At 41.8% G+C, this 20,908-nt stretch overlaps 1 protein-coding gene across 3 annotated transcripts in view; it reads left to right on the forward strand.

The window, feature by feature from the left end:
* Positions 1-20,908, forward strand: part of LOC111245186 (uncharacterized) — a 101,958-nt gene that overhangs the window by 76,136 nt on the left and 4,914 nt on the right. For all 3 annotated transcript variants that reach the window (XM_086979220.1, XM_086979221.1, XM_086979222.1), the window contains 2 exons: positions 13,683-14,602; positions 18,587-19,055. In XM_086979220.1, coding sequence (XP_086835346.1) covers positions 13,683-14,602; positions 18,587-19,055 — 1,389 coding nt within the window. The remainder of the gene's footprint in view (positions 1-13,682; positions 14,603-18,586; positions 19,056-20,908) is intronic.

Raw genomic sequence — 20,908 nt, forward strand, 5'->3', positions numbered from 1 at the left:
CAAACGAGCGGAAAATGGCGCAAAGACAGCTGTCTTTTACTAGCGCAGTTGAACGTTGACAGAATTCTTAGACTGACTTCAAGAATTTATAGAAAACCGTCTTTCCTTTGATTCTGGAACATAATCCTACTTTCTTTCAGGACCCGCAGCCGTTTTCAAAACGAACTGAGCCCAGATAGGCTGAGAATAAACTGGCATTTTTGTGGGTTTCAATTAATCTTCTTTGCTTTTTCTGCACTGTCAAGTTGGAAGTGCATATCAGGCCGTTACTTGGCCTCAAATCGACAACCGCGAAAAGCACAGTAGTAGGCTGACGACAACAATCAAAATGCATCTAGGTCATATCGCAAGGAATAGTCAGCTGCGAACGTTCGCATTGTATTGGACGACAGGACTCAAATCATATTTCTGCATCGTAACTCCTAGGAGGAAACCAAGCCAGAGCTTGGCCTGCCGCTAGCCTATTTCTTGGGCGGGAGGGGTCTCATTGGTCGGTTGTATAATCAGATTTTCGAGGAACTCCAGTAATACCAGAACGGTTTGAGCTGTGTATTGTCTAGACCCAGCGTACGATAACCTATGCTCTGCGCTGTGTTTCTTTAGGCTCCGCTCTATGTACGAGGGTGTTAGATTCTTGCCGGAGACGAGTTGTCACGCCGAGCTTACTTTGCTGGATCAGTACTTACCGACGACTATAACCCAAACGACAACCCAACTTCCTATGGGACCGGAGGCCGCATCTGTCGGTATCGGAAACTCCTACATTTTAACCTTACTTATCTATTATCTGCACGTTTTAGCTACCGCTGCTTTTGTTTCTGTTAGCCAGCGAAAGCTTAACATTCAGACCCATTGGTGTGGCGTCACTGCATCTGCTATAATCCAGTACCAACGTGGACAGCTGCTTACATATACCAGACTTGCGAGACAGACATTGGTTTTATCTCGATAAGTCAATACCTAAATTTAGTTTTGTAAAAATATTAAGATTATTACAATCGAATTAAGCATTTAGATAAGGTGACTATAGATGAGTAGACTTGTAGTATAACAATAAAGAGTTTAATGAGAGAGAGACTGGAAGTGTAGCAAGGTGGCTTGGTCCGTTGTTGAATTGTTTGCACTACTTTAGTTGTGTTAACTCTCGACGTAAGATAGCAGACCTTTAGCTCCATCGTTTAGCCTTCATTTGAGAGAAAAACACTCCGATTTGAAGAAAACTACTGAGCGCTTTCCATAATACAACTCACCTAAAAAAAAATTAACCTAACGTGCCCCTAGCCTCGTCCAAACCAGTCAAGCCCAAGCAGAACACACCAATTGTCGACTTTCATATTGTAACGCTATTGTCCAAACGCCACTCACAGCTGGCTCAGGCTCTATTCTACGTTACTACTATCCAAAAAGCGCGTGGTAAGTCCGCTATCTATTTGGACAACTGGCAATACCTGGCTTATTTGCCTGCTTTTTTCGCAAAATCATGAGTAGAGATAAAATCCTAGCGCCTTCTGTATTTCCGATCGGCTCATCGTTCGGTCAGACGAAAAAAGAGGGCGGGTAGAGAACACGGATCTTTTGCGCTATTACAACCACTGCCGCCGTAGCGGCTCCCATTGATACTGCCGGATCCGGTCTCGATAAAAAACGAATCATCAACGACCGAACGAACGAACGACGAAGACAGGCGAATTATCAGCAGCGGGTATTTCTACGAGTATTTTCTGAGCGGGTTGACAGATAAGGGTTCGGCGGTAATTCGGGGCCAAGTGAACAGAAAACGATGATCTTAAGTCATACATCACGTTAATGTGCTTATGATGACCTGGTGTCTAAACGATCGGAGTTAGGCAACGTTCCACCGGCCCCGCCACATAGTCATACTAATGATTATAAAGAAAGCAAATAATAGAATTGAGCTTAAACTGAACTCGTAGCCTCGTGGTAGGCAACGATATGACAAGAATTTCAACTGCCCCTTCCTAATTGTCTCTTTCACAAAGAGATACATAGTAAAAACAGAATATAATCATTATTTAGCATGCTGCACAATTCCATAGGTCTGAAGTGATATTTAGCGTCATATTATCGTCAGGCGCTTGCCGTCACGGAGCTGCAGAAGTCTTCACCTGTCTGAGTGAGTTAGAGCAGGTAAAAAGTTTACTTCTATCCTAATCTACTATACCTTGATAATGCTTTTAGTTGTTTCCCTAGGGGCTTTTTAGCTGCTACTTAGATATGTTAAATATGATCAATTAAAAGTTACTTAAAGGGTCGTCAGGTTAGATTTTAATAGCGGCTAAAATGATTTCCAATAAAAGTGAAAAGAACAACGTTAGACACTTTTGTCGTTATGTGCCAGAGCCATGCTTAAATAGAATCAAGCTTTATCAATTTTTCGTTGCTTATATTTCGTCTCTAAAATATTCTAAAAGGATTGTCCTTTTACATTTTTTTATGATACTAAGTGTGCCTTCCCAAAATCGGACTTTAGCCTACTTAAAACTAGTGTACATTTTTTTTGCCTGTATCGTTGTGTGCTTTCAGTTAGCAAACAGCCGTGCCAAGCGCATCATGGCCAACCAGAGTATTATAGCGTTGCTTGTTTACCTATACTATGAATTGCTAATTGAATCCAGGGTTTCCTTTATACACGTAAGGTATAATGAAACAGGATTCTATAAACGTGACTTACCGCGTCCGGTACTGGCTTCCAAGCAACAACCTCAACATGGGATAATAAAAAGTACGTTCTTTACTTTTTTTTTTTTACAACGACAGATGAAGTTCCAAAGGAAAACGAGTTAGAAGAAAAGCAAATTACCCCCTCGTCAAGCTCTACATTTCAATTTCTCCATCGTCATTCACTGCATGTCGCTACCTAAACGTCGATGATCCCAAATGACGCAGAACCTTTTCGTTCACATGCGACGACATGACGCATCCGTAATGGAGACACTTCCACGACGTTTCGATTCTTTTATACAATACCATCCAATCCACCTAACAGCTAATCTAATGCTGTGTCTAAGAGAATTTGCAAGGTATCTGCCATCGACTCCTACCTAGTACCTAGGCGGACAGTCCCTTTACCATCCCTAGACTGGTCCATCTCTGAAAGCGTTGCAGCTCGTTTAGTCAGGTGAACGTTAATGATACGTCGTCAGCCAACGTTAACGTTGACGTCTAGCGGAAATACTCCTCATGGGTTCGTATGGCTGCTTCAAAAAAGACTAAGTACCCTGGTTTCTTATTTCCGAGCTCAAACAAGATTTTAGCAATCGTTGGGGATATGTTATAATTATAATATAATCAGTGATACCTGTAAATAGGTCTTGAGATGATCAAATCAACTAACTGAAACGCAAATGATCTGGAGATAATAAAAACCTCTAGCGTTCACCGATTGAAAATCTGATGCTGTACGCACGAATGTCTATCAGAATCTCTGCATCTGGTATCCGTTTGTGCCTCGACCGGCTCCACTCCTATAAATAGTCGGTTTTTCTTCGAAGGAAACTATTAAAAGTTAACGATCGACTCTAAGTCTGTTCGATCTCATTGCGGCATTGTGGGACCATGTAGCGAACACGATCTTCTATATTCTTTGATCCCGAGATCGATCGAAAGCAGAGTTCCAGTATCGTCTCTCCAAACAAATGGATCAATTTTTTCCTAGTTTCTTTCCTGGTTTTCTAGCTGACTGTGGACTTGCGCACAGTTGCGACTACCGGATCACCAATTAGCTCCCTCTATTCTACGAAAGAGGAAACCTCCAACCCTCATTGTGTACTCTTGTTATTTAAGTGAATCAGGGAAAGGAGGCAGTATCCGTTCTGCGGACTCGTTATAACACAAAGAACAAACTAAAGCAAAGGCACTCGAAATAACAGTAATGCTATTGTTATTTTCTCCTTTGTGTCCTGCTCTGAGTGACATCTAGACGCTCTGAATACACAACTACAGCACCCTTAATAACAGTGCTGCATAGTACTAATTCAGGCCTCTATTGCAATTTTTTCTTGCCGATGGCTCGATCTAGCGCGGGCGTGTTTACATATACGTATATGTGAGCACCTAATTTAAAGCGATTTTTTAAAAGGACGCCCACCAATCAAATGGACAATACATCGATCGACAACGATGAATAGAGTGACATTCTGATCAATGGTTTTCTTTTCCACTTCATTTTTTCAATCTATAGCAAAAAGGCTGTTTGGTTCGTCTTGAAAATAAACGTATGTGACTTCTAAGGGGCCTCGTAAATCTTTGGACCTATAGGTGAAAATTGTACATGAAGTATTAAAACAGATTTAAATATATTTTGCCCCAATATATTAGCTAATTGGCCCGCTTCAGCAGCGATTACCGGTAGCGTACGACTTAATTGTTGGGATGCATGATACAAAATGCTTGATTTCAAAGAATATTCTACTTTGGCCAACTTCAGACAAGCTGTTGCGCTTTGTATGTTTAAAACTATAAATGAATTTAAAGCTACTTTGCTAAAAATGTTAGCTCAACGACGCCATTCGTAAAAAGTTAGAGCATTAGGGGAAATTTTCAATTATGGAAAAGAGGCTAGCCCAATCTGTGAATTATTTTATTGGAAAAAAAAAATAGCTGTCAACCATGAATAAAAATTCAGTGCGAACTCAACCTCAAATTCGTATTATTTATAATCCACGTTGACTCCGTACGCAAACACAACTGAACAGGAGGGAAATTGGCAACTACGTAAACGTATGAACCCTCGCATAACCCTTTTAATAAGACATGCACAGTGAAAGAAGTTAAAAAACGCCAGCTTCCCTACACTTGGTATACACACAATGTCAGACTGTTCTGCCACAAAATGTATTTTATTTCAACACAAAGGGCGTCCACTCAGACCACCTGGGCCTACAGGAAACGCCAATGTAGCAGCCTGGCATGCTGAGTATAAGGCGCAAACACATAAAATGAAAACACACTTTTCAGTGTCTTCCAAGCATGTTCGAAAAAGCTGTGGCTAGACTTTCTGACGAGTTTGCCTGATGCCGTTTTTGCCGTCTTCCCTTTGACCTGGATAAGCCCCTCTTTTGTTCCCCACCGGCAATACTGGTTCGTTGTTCCTTTCATTCAAAAATGGAGCAAATCCGAGATTTGAATCAGTTATAAAAGCACTCAGGAAAGAATGTTGGGGCGAACAAGGCTTCTCTGAACGCTCCTCGAATCATGGCGCCTTATCGTGGTCTCATCCGCTCCAAGAAAGTGGGTCAAAGAGGCTGCAGATTACACGGCGGGTTTCGTCCGGCGCAGATGCCCCGGTCCGATGCAGCCGGCATACCAAGCGGCGTGATCAGCCATGCCTGCAGGATTTGCCTGAATTGGGTTCTGTGCCGAACTTTGCTATTTCCAGCAGGGCACTCATTGGGGACAACCAAACAACCTAGATGATTACGTACAACTATAGTATACACCGTTCGTGTACATACTGTGACCTGTAGAGCAGGGTTATACTACGCGAAAGAACCTTTCGAGAAACGATCGCCTGAAAGAACAGCACCAAAAGCCAAAAGCAAAGGGGATGTGAATGAGTGTCCTGAGGTTGGCCAAAACGGAACTATTTTTTTTATTATTAAGCCTTTATTATTGTCAGTTGTTATAATTGAAGGCTGATACAGGTTAACAAGTTAGAATTCACTGAGGAAGAAAGCGATATGTATGCATGTTTGCCCGCTATTATTACTATTATTATTAACAACAACGACAACAACAACAATGGTGAGCGTTGTCCCCTTGAGGTTTTTTAAGCGACGTTGAGATACTGGGCCTACCAAAAATTGTTGTTGAATGTAACCACCCTTTTTTAAGCTCTAATTGCTTAGACGAACCGTGACTAGCCCTAAAATACCGACATGCTGTCTGCACCACAAGAATAGAGTGCCTGAACTCGCTGTGGCGGACCTGCGGCATCTGTGCCCATAACTGCAAAAAGCGGTGGACGTCGCGCGTGCTAAACAACTAGAGAATAAACGTTAGACTCTTCAACCGTAAACGGCATGACTGAATCCAGAGCTGATAATGCCTTTAGCGCTTTTGTGGGAAGACAAGGACGGAGTCTCGCTTCTTCTTTAATTGAATAGAGATACTTCTTCGCCAATGGGGCACGTTCCTATTCGATGATGATCGTATTAATGATAGTTAATCATTACGATTTAAGTGTACTAACTAGTTTTACCTGATCCGGCCGAATCTGTCGCGTCCTGTGATGAAATCAATTTGAGCTATAAGGCTTCGCGCTTTATATTCGGGTATTGCTGTAGTTTCCCTATTGAGTAAACGCATTAGAGGTGAGGAGAGAATAAAAAATTGCCCTTGTTTGTATACACGTTCCGCTGCATATATATATATATATATATATATATATATATATATATATATATATATATATATATATTTGTATTTGCGATATATCGTATTCTTTTAACATTAGTTTTTGGATATCTTATTGGTTTTTGATGAAATCCTTGAGGCAATATTAACGTTATCGAAACCGTTGCGCAGTATCTGCAAGTTTTTTATGTTACCTTAATATTGCTTAATGGCGTATAAACTGTTCGAACTTACAGAGTTACAGCTAAAACTGGTTGAGCTAAATTTGGTATTTCTAGCCTTTTTAATCTGGTCATCCAGGCAAAACGCGATATAAAAATGAAATTTCTACCGAACCTTCTTCCTTGAATGTGTGATTATCGCACCTTCCAAAAGCTCTTCCACGATGTCTGACTTTATTGTATCGTAATTACCGTTTTCTTTTTTTTTTTTTCATTTTTCCATTGTTCAAAACACCCAAGTCAGTCTTTCATTCACACGGCACGTATTTTTACAAGCTGGCGAACGATCCCGTGCAGACGACACCAACTTGTCTCTGTCTTCTTTGACACTTGTACTTTCTGGCAGCTGCCACCGCTAGATTTACCTGTCTCCAAGGCTCCATACGGTGCAGAGCCATCCACCAGGAACATAGCAGCAGCAGCAGTAACAGCAAAAGACGACCGTAAGGAGTAACCAAGCAAAAAAGCAAATATCATGGCCTAAGGAGAGACCAAGGCACGGAAGAGATGTAAGAGGTCAAAAATCATCTTTTTCTCTCTCCTTCCCTGACTGTCGCGTTTTGTTCACGTAGAAAATTCATCTCACTTTTTTCCAACTATCGGGCGGAACTGTTTTTGACTTTCTGTGGTTTTCCCATATCTATGTTTGTCCCATTTGTCCTCGCGTTGAATTAACGTGCAAGCGCAATAAGTGATGAACGTATATAACTGCTGCTTCAGCGCTACGATATCGAATGTGGCGGAGTGGGCGACGGTCACGCGAGATCAGCCAGTCAACGGAAACGAGCTAAAAGCAGAAACTAATTATGCAGAAGCGGACAAGATCCAGGAGAACATGAGAGAGTACTAGGCTTGCGTAGATCTGCGCGGGTCCTGAAATATACATTACGGTCACTGCCTAGGCCGTCCCTAATAAGATGTATGTTCTAATTCCAGACTACAGCCGCCTGCTAGAGAAGAAACAGATCAGAAAGCTGATTCAGTTCAGTAGTGTTTCCATACTACTTCTGCACAACAGAGGTATTATTAGAAGTTGGGCGTTAGAACGATAAGAGAAAAAAGCTGATTGGAGAGATCGAACGGAACAGGACAATGCTTGTTCCATCTTCTCCCATTTAAAATCACAGCGGATGGAGATGTGCTACTGCTGTTCCACTTAGAGCCTGCTAGGGAGGCAGCTCTAACCGGAGTTCAGCAAGCACCGCGAGTCTATGGCCTTAGACTGCTCCTGCCATTTAAGTCAGTATCGCCAATAGGGCCGATATAGCCGGTTAATCGTTCTGCCAATAAGTGAAGCGGATATTCAGTGTATATGGCAATAGAACGTCGTTTACAACGTTTGTTGCGATGGCTTTTACTTCTACGTGCTTTAAAGTTTCTCATCGAGGCGCCAAACCTCGTTCTTTTTCCTACTACATTACCATATGCTTACGCTCTCAACTCGAAAACCATATCTTTGTGTTTGTCTTCCAGAATGAATTATCATTAAAGACCACGTTCTGTTGTTAGTTGCGCGTCAAAAGCTATTACACAAACGCTTTGTTGCAGCTTCAGCCTCATTAGCTTGCCTAGCCGTTATTTGCCTTACTGGCAATCTCATTCTGATAATATAATAATGATGACATGTTCTGACTGTCGGCATCCGATAGTACTTCGCACGAACTCGTCCTATTCTGTGTTCGGCCGTTTGCTTGCATTTCTATCACCGGAAATATATTAAACTCGTATTTACTGAATTGTTGTTGATCGCTCTGCTTGTGCGCTCACCAACATAAAATACGGACGCACCTTTAAAATTTCGCTAAAGCGCACTGATGCGTGCGGCAGGCCACTGCCGCCTCGGACCTTAGCTGGCTTGCCACCACACAGTAACGGTTCTATTTCTATATTAAAAAGTGACGCCAATCCAAAGCCAGAATTGCCGTTCTAGCCGCTGCAAGCATCAAAACTTGCCGCACCGTTTGCAATGGCATATGGTACAGTGCTATGGAGTCGTGACGCTAACTAGTTGTTTGCATGGCATCTCGCTCCGGACATTTTTGCTGCTGCTGCTGCTGGTGAGTCCTTGGACCCTCAGTTGTGCGAGAGATATGGAGCACCACCCGATCGATAAAACAGCAAATACAGTGGAGCTCTGTCTGGATTGCTTTTCAAACGTTCAGGTCAGCGGCTTCCTAAAAGGATTGGAAACGAATCGGCCAAAACTAAATAAGCTAATGTGCCAGTCAGCGAACTTCCTGCGCAGACAATAACACTTGAGATATAATATCTATCCATCTATAGATGGATAATATAGCATCTATCTATATATATGTAGGTTAGCTACTCATCGCAGTATGGTAATATAAATAGAATAGGGAAGTGGAAATGGGTTATGCTAGGGTGTGACCCCACTCGGCCATTACAAGAGACGCGTACGTACGTTCTTCGCGTATAGACTGTAAGGTTTATAAAAGAAAAAGACCAACCGTAAAATATATGCAATGCGAAGTGAAGGCAAGCGTTCGCCGACCTATGTCTATAATGGTCAACCCGTTAGTATTTGCTATTGATCGAGCGTTCTGATGCTGCAGCGGTGGCAGTACGGAGTAACAATGGTCAATGAAAAAAAATGCTGGGAAAGTAGAGCTTGCACCACAAGCTACAAACAGCTATGATGTCCTCCAGAGTAGTTTTTCTTGTTATTTGCTTAGTTAGCGAGCGAACCAGAGCGGAAAAAGGCGGCAAGAAAGGTATATTACACGTAAATGCTGAGCGCGCCACTGCTATGGTACTACACAACATAAAAATTACCACTAAATTTAGCCATTTGTAATCGGAAGCTGGCTGTCATAAGCCAGCAAACTCTAGTGGGTGGAGAAGAGCTTGATGATGAAAGCTAAAATTGATTTTTTTTTTTTTCGTGCGTGCAGAGAACGCACGGGCCACCAGCGGCACGAGCACCCTCAGTCGCACGTCTTTTAACAGCGGTTTAACAGCTTGAAAGGGGCAGCTGGGCATTAAAGGGGATAAAAGAAGCGTCTCGTAGCTCTACTTGATATGATTAGAATTAGAGTGATAACTTCCTCTGCTCCACAAGACGAAGACAAACAAAAACTGCCAATGGTGAGTGAAGAACAGGCGCAGTCCTGTCAGGAAAATTTTCACTACGAAAGTCTAGTTAGAGATACAACAGGTACAGAGAAAAATCTACGACCTTTAACCGTCTCGCTTACTTAGTCAGGACAATGTTGGCAAGGCGATGGATATGATTGTATGAATATGGCTAGCGTCCAATGACGCGGTTCCACATCGGTGGTGGACGGCTTGATTGTCGAAATTTTCCCAATAACTTATTCCATTCAAAGATGAGTACTCTTGCGTACTACAGCGAATAGGCATGAAAGAAATAATTAGCTACAATTTTTCTAGGACTGTGGATAGGCCTGTAGATTTATAATAAAAAAAAAAAAAAAAAAAAAAAAAAGTAACACCTTGGGCATATTAGTGCCTTGGATCTGCAACTGTTTGAACTATAGCAAATGTAGATTTTTTCAGTTACAGAAATTGTATAATATATTCGCTAGCAAACAGTGAATAACTAAAACTTCATATTTAGTATTCAAATCGAGAGATTAGGCCAACTTATGGATTGATGTTTACCATCGAAAAATGTCACGGCCTTCTCTAGGGCCCTGCCATATGTGCTGTTGTATTTTAGGCTATGATACGGATTACTAGTTTAAACTTCGAACGAATCCAACGAGAAAAAGTTTACCTTATTATTCCCTATGTATTGTTATGTCTAAATAACTATATTTTTTGTTGCCTTTGCTCGCACAAACTGTTGATTTAAGCAAGCAGGCTGAATAAAATAGCAATATTATGAATTAGTGATATTATACATGTTATACGATGTTTATTATGCAAGGATCAATATGATCTTTGAGACTTTGTTAGAAGCAGTATGAATCCCATGTACCCGCTAAGCAAACCCGGAGCATCTAAATGACGAAACAACTTTTTTCGTGGGCCGCTCGTTACCTAGGTAATTTATCACGTAGACATGAGGTGGGCGGGAGTTGCCAAACAAATAGATGAATTAAATATTAAAGAGAGAATTAAAGGCGGAACTCAGCGTTGAACATACTGGCCAAAGACATGCTTGCTCACCTTGCCAGTTCATCCGCGTACTATTGAAATACCTAGCTGTACCTTATCGAGCACAATTTTAGGCGGACAACAGAAAGGAAATTAAATAGGGCGCTAGTGTTTTCCGTCGATTAGTTGAATGTGGCCAGTAGCTATCGAGCTTTTGTAGTGTATTCAGTTTAGGCAGTAGAATTGCAGTGTGGTAAAAATGCGTTCCCAAAAGAGCGATTAACCCAGGCCAGTGCCTTCGAAATCTAGCCGAGACAAGGTTTATTTTCGAAGCAATTTCCACAGGCCGCATCCAAAGACATAGAGAATCGCCTCCTGAATCCATTTGCCGGAATGCACTCTTCGCTTTTGTTAGTTAGGTGGGACAGAATGTCTGCAAACGACCTTGGAAATTGAATCTCTTCAGTGCCTCGAAGAAAACTAAACCACCTTGCGCGATAGCCTAAGCCTAATAGGCTGTGGACACGAGCAGTATTTATCCATATCGACAGCCGATCGACACCCATACAGCCGGAAAGTCGCAGCATTTGCTAGTAGCAATGACCATGTTGATAGCGTTATAATATTGAATGTCCTATTACACTTGCAGGCAGGCAGACAGACAGAGTGCTCTGACTGAAGACCTATGAGTAGCTACTGAAAACCCCACGATGCTAATCCACGTGCCATCGTTACAGCTGCTGTCTCTGATGCCTATTATACAGACCTGGAGCTTCGGGCGAGGACGACTATATTATATGGCTTGAGTCGCTAAGACAAGCTTGCCTGTTTACATGCCGCTCTCGGTGGCCATCATTAAAAACACAGCAGAAAAAGAGCAGATGTGACCCAAATAGAGCCCTTTGTTTTTTTGTACTCGAACATAGAAAGCTGGACCAGAGTAAAATGCGCTGTTGGTGCCCATGACCCAGTTAAGATTACCTTTCTACCTAGGCGAGCAGAATAACCGAAAAAATAAGAACACTTAACGAACATTGTTGCAACCTAGAAAGAATTCATTATATATACACTAAGCTATCGTACTTTATATTTCAGTGGATAACATAACGCTTTCATAGAATGCATAATGGTCCATAGAGAATTCAATGTTGAAGGAAAAGTTTTTTGTTTGAAATATTTGGTCATACCTATTCCGTTTGTCTGCGTCCTGTTTGTCTTCTAACGCTTTATAGTGCTGCGGGCCAGCTTTAATATTGTAAATTTACCAATAATGAACAAACGCACTTCAGTCAATAGCAGAATAATGAGAGGCACACGGCAATTGCCCCTTTTGGGCATCCGACACATGAATTTAAGTCATAAGAGGAAACTTATGTTGTAAAGCTGATTTTATAACTAAAATATATGAACACCTTGGTTTCTTAAGGTGGTTATTGTTCTATTTTTGGCTATATTCGATAGTGATTCTAACATCGGTTGATAAGGGTCGTACAGTGGCGTACTTAGTCTATGGTTTAATTGAACGATCTTGAAATTTAGATAAATAAGCTTGTTTCTCACTTCGATGCTACCTCATGCGCAGCGAAAATATCATTTGATGTCCAGATACCCACATCTTTCCGCCGGCAACGGTTATTCAACGGTAAAAAAAATTACTGTCTTTTGTCCACTTACATATATACACACACCTGCCATTCAAATAAGATCAGCGTTTCCGATCTGCCATTAACTAACTAATGACAACGTGCAGCCTGTTCTTGGCACCCATTACGGGATCTGTACAGCATTGTTTTTGACTTTTTTAACGCATAACACAGCATTAGGGTATCATTTTCAACAGGAGGGATTTTTGTTTTGCACTGCGTTCAGGCGCCTTTGCTAGTAAACTCCTGTGTGCACGTATTGAGGGGGTAGAGTCGCATTTAATACTTAGTAGTTTGCAGGAATTGTGAGTGCTATACGCGGTCTCCGTCATAGCGTAGTGTGAAACGTTACTGCACGTCGATCCTAGGGACACGCGATGGCCTGGATGCCAATCTGGGCATGAATAAACTTCGTCTTGTGTCGCGAGCCAGTCGTCTAATAGAATGCCAAATGGCGATGCCGGACGTAAACAATCGAAACATAGAGCTTAAGGTAGAAAAGGTACTGGCCTTGAGTTATTTGTTTTTGAGTTTGTGTGTTACTAAGAATAGGTTCGTATATATATACACGAAAAAATCTTACGAACGTCAGGAGCTCTGTTAATGTTCGTTATGGGCTAAGAGGGAACTTGACGAGGAAAGGTTAACTTTAGTTGTATTTTGATTTTGTTCATCGAGTCACTTTGAAACCGTAAGAAAGAAATTAAAGCTAAATATATGCTTATACGTATTTCTAAAAAAATATTTACGTACAGGGTAAAGTTGTCAAAGGATCGATACGGCTTTTTTTTTTTTTAATTCAAGAAAAAGCATACCTTAATATAGGGTTTGCCCTATTTTTTTCCAGGAACATTGGATTCGCTCTTTTGTGCAGACGCTTACGACTATTTTGAATAATGTAGATGCACTGTTGAGTGAATGCTGGTGCTTTAGGGCGGGATTTGAGTAACTAAAATTGATGGTGGCCTGCCATTGAATAAGAACTATTGACCGCACATACTGTCGCGTTCCATCTGCGCATTTTAGCGAAACAGGCTCTGTATATCCCTATGTATGGATCATCACACTGCGACATGCGTTGTGTGCTCCTTTCCGAACTCTTTACAGGCTGTATTTCAGAAAACGACGTAAAGCATTTTTAAGCAACATCTACGGCAAGAGCAGGTTTTTTATGGATATGGATTTTCTTGATTCACCATGTCACATGCTACGTAGATCCGGATGTATCATTGCCATTTGGCAATCCAAATAACAGTATATTCGCAAAAATACACTGAATAAATGAGCTCTGTAATGTATGCACAGCCTATTAGATAACAATATAAATACGTTATTCTTTCTTTTACCTTACTTTTTGTTTCAGAAGCTACATACGGCAAATAGCAGCGATGGATGTGGGCGGTGGTGGAGGTAAGGGCGCGGACTTCCCATGGGAACCTTCGAAACGCAACTGCTCAAATGACGCCGTTGACAAAATGAGCGAACGCTGCCTATGGTCAGCCTGCAAAGCGATTAGTGTCGGATTATTGTTGATGGCTTGTGGGGCTGCAATGGCCACATTGGGTTTCTATTCGGATCACCTATCCACCGTAGAAGAACGTCGTGGCAACAGTACGGTGTTGATCAAAAACGAGAACCGCGACTGGCAGCTTGATTCGCTCACGTACCTTGGCCCGATGGTGATGGGCCTCGGTGGATTCATCATCGTTGCCACCTGCGTGATGACATTCGAGGCCCGCGAGAGTCGGGTAAGCAAGCTCAGCTGGTTCAAGAGGACCAGAGCAGCTTACGTAGCTCCTGATCCCAACGATCAGACGGCGGTCGAATCGAATCTCGTCTCGTCGCCCGGCGTTCAGCCCGATCCGCCCAGTGACATTTCATGGGACCGGCGCAGCTTCTTTCTAACAGCCGGAGGCCGAGGAAGCCCCTCGATCACCACCGAGCAGTCGAACGCGTCCACCAACCGTCGACGCCGCAGCAGTTTTGGGGATATCGCCCCGCTACACAAGTACCCTTCCGAGCCGAGTCTTGCGCACCAGGTAGTCACGCATCTACAGCTCAGTTCATTATCACCGGGCACCCAAATGGGCCAGGCGTGTCGGAAACTATTCGTAGGTCCCGGCGCCATTGTTGGCGTCTCCGGGGCGTCGGCCGTGTCGCCTAGTCCTGGCCTTGAGGCATCACTAACTGGCCCATTACTGCCACCCGGGAGCATCGTTTCCCAGCTACAGCCACAACAGTTACAGGAGACTTCCACGACGCTCAAGGGGTTGCAGTCCCCAGGTGCGTAGAAATTCCATCATCGTCTTCAAAACAGACCTAATAAAAGCACTCACACTTATACTGACTAGTCACTTGATAGACGGATATCTGTCAAGTGATTAGCCGGTAAACGCAATCAGATAACATCTCCCTGTTCTGTCATCGATATATAATATGAAGGGTTATCCCAGTTTTTGCTACCATTTATATGCGATAAAAATGCATACAAGTATAACAAAGCCGCAGGAAAAATGCAAAGTTATGGACACCAAATATCCAAGATCTATGCTTAGGGCATCCGAGACGAGTTGTAATGAATGGTGAGCAAAAATGAAACACTAAAAGTAAGGACCGTATAAGAATGGGAAAACCGGCTGTGTGTAAAAGTTATTATCTAAACGATTCATCTATCCTCCCACCACCTTTCACAAATGATCAGTAGCAATAGCAGTTAGCAGTTATTTACCGAATACCGTTACTTCATCAGACCATCGAGACACCGTCATGACATCACCCACATGATCATCCATGGCCGAGCATCAACCTTCGACCAATTACGGAAGCTAGAACCTTTCTGAGCGTATCTCAACCTCGACCATCTTTAGCTGTAGTTAAACTAGATAGTGTTTTTACTAACTCGGATAATTTTAGCCCATGGTTAATTCTTGGTCAGAAACATTGACTTCATTAAGAGCAAGTTATGAAATACTATAGCTGGTACGGGTCAATATATTTTGCAATTGGCCATAGAGCTAAACTGTTAACGACTTTGTTTTTATGCTCAGTTTACTGTTTCGAGTATCTTTACCTTCTATACAATAGAAGCAAATGTTTGTATAATCATTTTGGTATCTATCTCATTGTATACGTATGAAAACATATGCTGAGACTCTTTGTTACTTTGCTGTTTTTCTACGTACGCTGTCTCTATATGCCTGTTTCATTGCCTGCATATATAGATATACACGTATTTATCGGTGTGAAGACAAGCTAATAATGATGATGATCATAACGTGATTAAAAGTATTATTAAACAAGAATGTAATAATGCAATGTCAATGTCTCGATTAGGCCATATCGTAACTAGAAAATCGAGGCTTAGACAGGTACAACCTGGGAGAACTTGCTACATGGTGACGGTTGCGTAGACAAAACGAGGACGCAACAAGCTTCGTGCTGTGTTTTTCTGTGGTCGCTCATGTCTCTGAAAGTCAACAGACGCTATAGAGTAAATTACGGCAGCTTTAGAGACCTGAGGATATTTGTTAAACAGCCGCAGTGGCCGCTGATGTTAACTAGATGCAGAAAATTAGAAAATATATATAAAAAATGGTGCGACAACGACGACTGGCTGCAATTTTAGGGGTCCACAGTAGTACCATAGCAAATAGAAAGGAAATAATAGTAATAAATTGTTGATGGTTCGTTGGGAAACTGCACCGGCCTACCGGCAGTTCGATCGCCGCTGGTGGTCGATTTGGCCGAACGAAAAATCGCGCTAGTCAAATTGACTGAAACCCAACGGGAATCTCTCACACCTCGCTGCTGAACCGGCCATTTCGACCAGTCATCTAGCCGGCTCGACCGTGTTCATGATGATGATCGTGGACCGCCACCTACGTTATGATGATGTCCATCTTTATAGCACCACATGACTGGATCAGACCTTCTGTATTGCGTTTCCCAGAAACAGCGACAGCGCGATCGAGCGCATTCGTTCATTCATTCGTTCCATAGAGTGTGAGTACGGTACAACTGCTGCCTGGTCTGCAGCCGTAGTATGTAGAACGGGTCAGAGCGGCTCACAGTTTCGGATAAGAGACAAACAGACAGACACACAGACAGACAGATAGATAGATTAGATAGATAGATAGATAGATGCAGATAGATATATATAGATAGATAGATAGATGCAGATAGACATAGATAGGTAGATACAGATAGATACAGATAGATAGATTAGATATATTAGATAGATTAGATAGATAGATAGATATATACAGATAGATATAGATAGACAGATAGATTAGATAGATAGATATATACAGATAGATATAGATAGATAGATTAGATAGATAGATATATACAGATAGATATAGATAGATAGATTAGATAGATAGATACAAGATATAGATAGATAGATAGATGGATGAACACACGGATTGACAGACAGACAGATAGATAGGGAATGACAAAGGAGAGCGGGGAAGGAGCCAATTCGCTATTGTGCGCGCTAATTCGAACGTTTCGGGACCTGCTGCTAGCTTGCTAGGGTCTGTTTGTCTGTGAGTGCGACGCATGCGCCTATGTCATCTCTGTCCCTTACATCACAAAACAAAAATAAACAAGCGGACGTTCGCCAAAAACCTCCACCGTTATAAACCTTTGTGCCTGTCTATTCTCTTGTTTTAGCGTTTATAATCATCTAGCTAAATAGCAGGTAAGCTTTAATTTCCATCACGTGCTTTCAATTCCAGCTTACATATGCCATCAGCTTTTTACATATGGCCTAACATTATGAATCACGTTAGCACGTTCCCCGTGAAAACTTTAGCTTACTCACTGGCCAAAGCTACCGAAGGACCCTGGCAGACACGTGATCTTTCCTTTTGTTTCTATACCACGCTTGCTTTTTTCTCGATCTCATCGATCGGCACAGCTGCTTTTAGCCCTAACAGTGTACCCGCCACATATAGCCCCCATTCCCTCACTGCTTTATTCTGCCAGCCAACAAAACGACCTTGTCCAAAATTAACCTAATTATCAAAGATTACAACATAACACTCGCTCATCTATCTCCAACTGCCTCATATTTCGGCTTCAAGCAGAAAGGTGGTTCCATCAGGTTTTCTTTGTCCAAGGCACCCCTGTATTATATATAGTGAATTTTTAGGCGTAACGTAGCTCTTGAGCTGACCTACGAATAATGACTCACGTGGCTCTCTCCAGATTTTTGCTGCATTTTTATTTGAAGCTTATCAGTTAAACAATGCGCTCGCTGGTAGAAATAAATTTAGATAAAGTGTACTGTATGTTATGAAGCAGAATGTCTTTCTAGGTAGTGATTCCCTCGAGGCCTGCTGTAGTATAAGGTAATATATAAGCTTTATTGGACATGCTAGGTGCATTGTTGTTTTTTGGCATTTAATACTCCTTTAATTTTTTATATACTATATTGTCAGTTAAACCGCTCGCATTGTTCCAATTTCTGTATCATGCATTTGACTTGTCCATCAGCTTTACATTAGTTTGAAATAGGTGAATACTAGAGGTGATTTGGCTATCTGCCTTATTTCTTTGACTTGTATCTGCTCTTTACATAACCCGATCCCGCATGTTAACTTTTCCTACAAACACATAAAAAAAAAAAACACACACACTTTTAGTCTATGACGGTCCGAATGTCAGCCCTTACAAAGTTCGTATAAACCAACCAAGATACGTTTGGGGACTGCTAGTTTAGGTCTATGTATATTGCCTAAGGTATTTGGCTCGAAAAGACCTCAATGAAATACTCTCATACGTATTATCTACGACTTCGTGCGTTGTTACATCCTGTCGAACATAATCCTCCAATTGAGTTATTGATATTAGGCAGCATACTTAAAGTACTATCGGATGCAGTTGACAAACCTTACTTTGACAATGCGCGTTATTTCTTAAATGTGCTTTACGTTAATAGAATGAGACAATGCACTATCTAGATTCCCACCTCAATAAATATATCTAGTTCAACGAGATTCAATGTTCTACTCAACAATTACTTTCGCAAAACTAGCACCTCTGGTCACATCAGTAACCCAAATTGCTAGCCGTTAAGGACTTCAATTAGTCATGTTTAATTATGTAAAGTCGCTCGCAACATTCGGACCTCATTGACTCTGATTTATTGAAGAAAAATAGATGCACACTCTTTCCCGTTCGGTTGCCCGTATTATTCGGAGTGATCTTCGAGCCGTCATCATAATCAGCACTTCGTTCGCCTTCGTCCACCTTTATTTACAGATCTGCTGAAACCTCCCAGGCAAACCCGCGCTCCGCGGTGTTCAGCCGATCTTCGACAAGTGCTTTCGTTTGACTGTGCTCCCCCGAATAGGCTGGGCAATGCTCCGGTCGCGGCCCAAGTTCCGCAGTACCTGTCGTTGGCCAACAGCCCCTTCGGACCGGAGAGTCGACCACTATTCGCTCACAAAAACGCGACGACGTCACAGAATTCTATGGCAGCTGAAGTCTACTTAGCAGAGGGTGGAGGGGTGACTAGGTTCAAGATCACTGATCGCTCCCGGACAGTATCAGGAGAAGGGGTGTCAGTCGGGACACCTCGCGACCCTCTTCCGGGGACAACGCTCGATGGAAGTCATAATTCAGACCGAGATGTCACCGAACAAAGGCGACTCTCAAGTGCCGGAAAGAGTGATTCGACGGAAAGCCGATCATTAAAAACGCCCAGTCCCGCACATCGGCACCATCACAGGTAAAAGCACGGTAGGATGCAAACTGACACTACTTCACAAAATTTAGCCTTAATTAAAAAAGACATCATAAAAGTAAATAAAAATAACGCTCTTTTTTTTTTTTTTAATATTTTAGTATATCTGATAAGTAGGCATCTAAAGATTCATATTATAATTATTAAGAAAAAGAAAGCTGGTGTTTTTCGAGAACTGGCACTTGGAACTTGCGCGTAAATTGCTTCTAATGCAGTAAGGCATTATGACTCCTACAACAAAGTAGCCTATTGAAAAGAATTTAAAACGCCAAAAATCATATTTTTATCCTATGGTACTATACCCGGGTTCTTCGTGTCATCTACTTTGTTAGTTAACTAAATGCAAAAATATTACCAACGTTTTGTTTGACACACTTCAGATCATAGTGTGCTCTTCGTCTATGTGTTCTGCGAGGTCCTCTACAATGGTTACTGAATTAAAAACCATGTGGTCTAAGAGCGGACATGTGTAATAAGACTGTGTATATTGCCTCGTACGTATTTGATCTGCGACTACATTAAAAAGAAATTCTCTGTTGAACATGAATTAATCTAAGTTTTCCTGGTCGGTCTAGTTCTTCGCTTGCTCATGCTTCTCATTTGTTAATTATACACCAGTCAGGAATAATGAACACTCTATGTTGCTCGAAGCACTACAATGTTCCATGCAATCGAGTAGTCTCTGAAACCCAATCACTACTATTTTGTCCTTAACTAAATACGCGCTTGCATCTATTTCGACGACTATCCATCGCTTCGGCAAATGTGACTAGACAGAAAGAATCTGATGTATTCCCTTTCTAATCTAGACCTTCGAACAAAATAGGCTGATGTTGTTACCTCGGAGCTAAAGCAACGCAAAACGAACGGCCGCAGGCTCGACGAACTCTGAACTCGAGCCCAAAAGTCGAGCTACGACCATCAAATTGTCTAATAGAACCATACACGACATCAGCTCTCAAGTAATGCTTTTGATGGGATTCTTAAATATGTTTTAACGTGGTAAAGTCAAAATACTATAATAATTTATAATTTACGCTCTACAGAACAGGATTGAGAAACAGGTAAGTTAACCTTGTTCACCCGACCTTGTAGGACATCGCGTCAGAATACTGGCAGACCTTCGTTGCAACGTTTCCTGCCTTGCGGGTCGGGCCTTGCATTATCAACTAAATAGTTAAGTTGACTTAAGGTAGTTGAACGTCTACAAAACGTACAGCCATACAAGCGGCCCTTTCATAGCTTTCCCCGTAGAGAGAATATAACTACGGTGAAAACCGAAACCGATTGGTCGATATCGTAGCGTAGCTATAATATATGAGTCTTTCGGGCATGGTGGAGTTTTGCAGCCGTATGTTTTAACCAAGCCGTTACACCGTGAATATAATAGACAATGTGGGAAAAATAGTGTAGTTTCTCGAAAACCGATTATATAACAGCGACGTTAAAGTATTTCTCATAAATGAAACACATTTCTAACGAGGACCTTTTGACAGGCTCAGATTAAGCCTTCAGGAATAAAAGGTTGTGAATTAGGGTGCTGCGCACAAAACGGCATGCTTTTCAATAGCTGATTTATCATTTACAGATGTTTCAACAATGTATAGCGTTCATTCTGTTATTTATGGTATTCATTTTTGGGTTATCATCGATATAACCATTATCGAAAATTGTCAGTGATCTTCAGTTCTCCTTTTTGCCCGTCCATTGCCTGAGAGCAATATTTAACACTGGTTCAAACGTTATTCAAAACAGAAATTAACGAATGTACCAGCTGAAGAGACTTTTTGATAATTTTTCGTTTGGTTTGATCTTTGAACTTGTCAAAACCAGGATAT

Source organism: Varroa destructor, unplaced genomic scaffold (genome assembly GCF_002443255.2).
Source record: "Varroa destructor unplaced genomic scaffold, Vdes_3.0 BEIS01000002.1, whole genome shotgun sequence".
In the NCBI taxonomy this organism is placed as follows: domain Eukaryota; kingdom Metazoa; phylum Arthropoda; class Arachnida; order Mesostigmata; family Varroidae; genus Varroa; species Varroa destructor.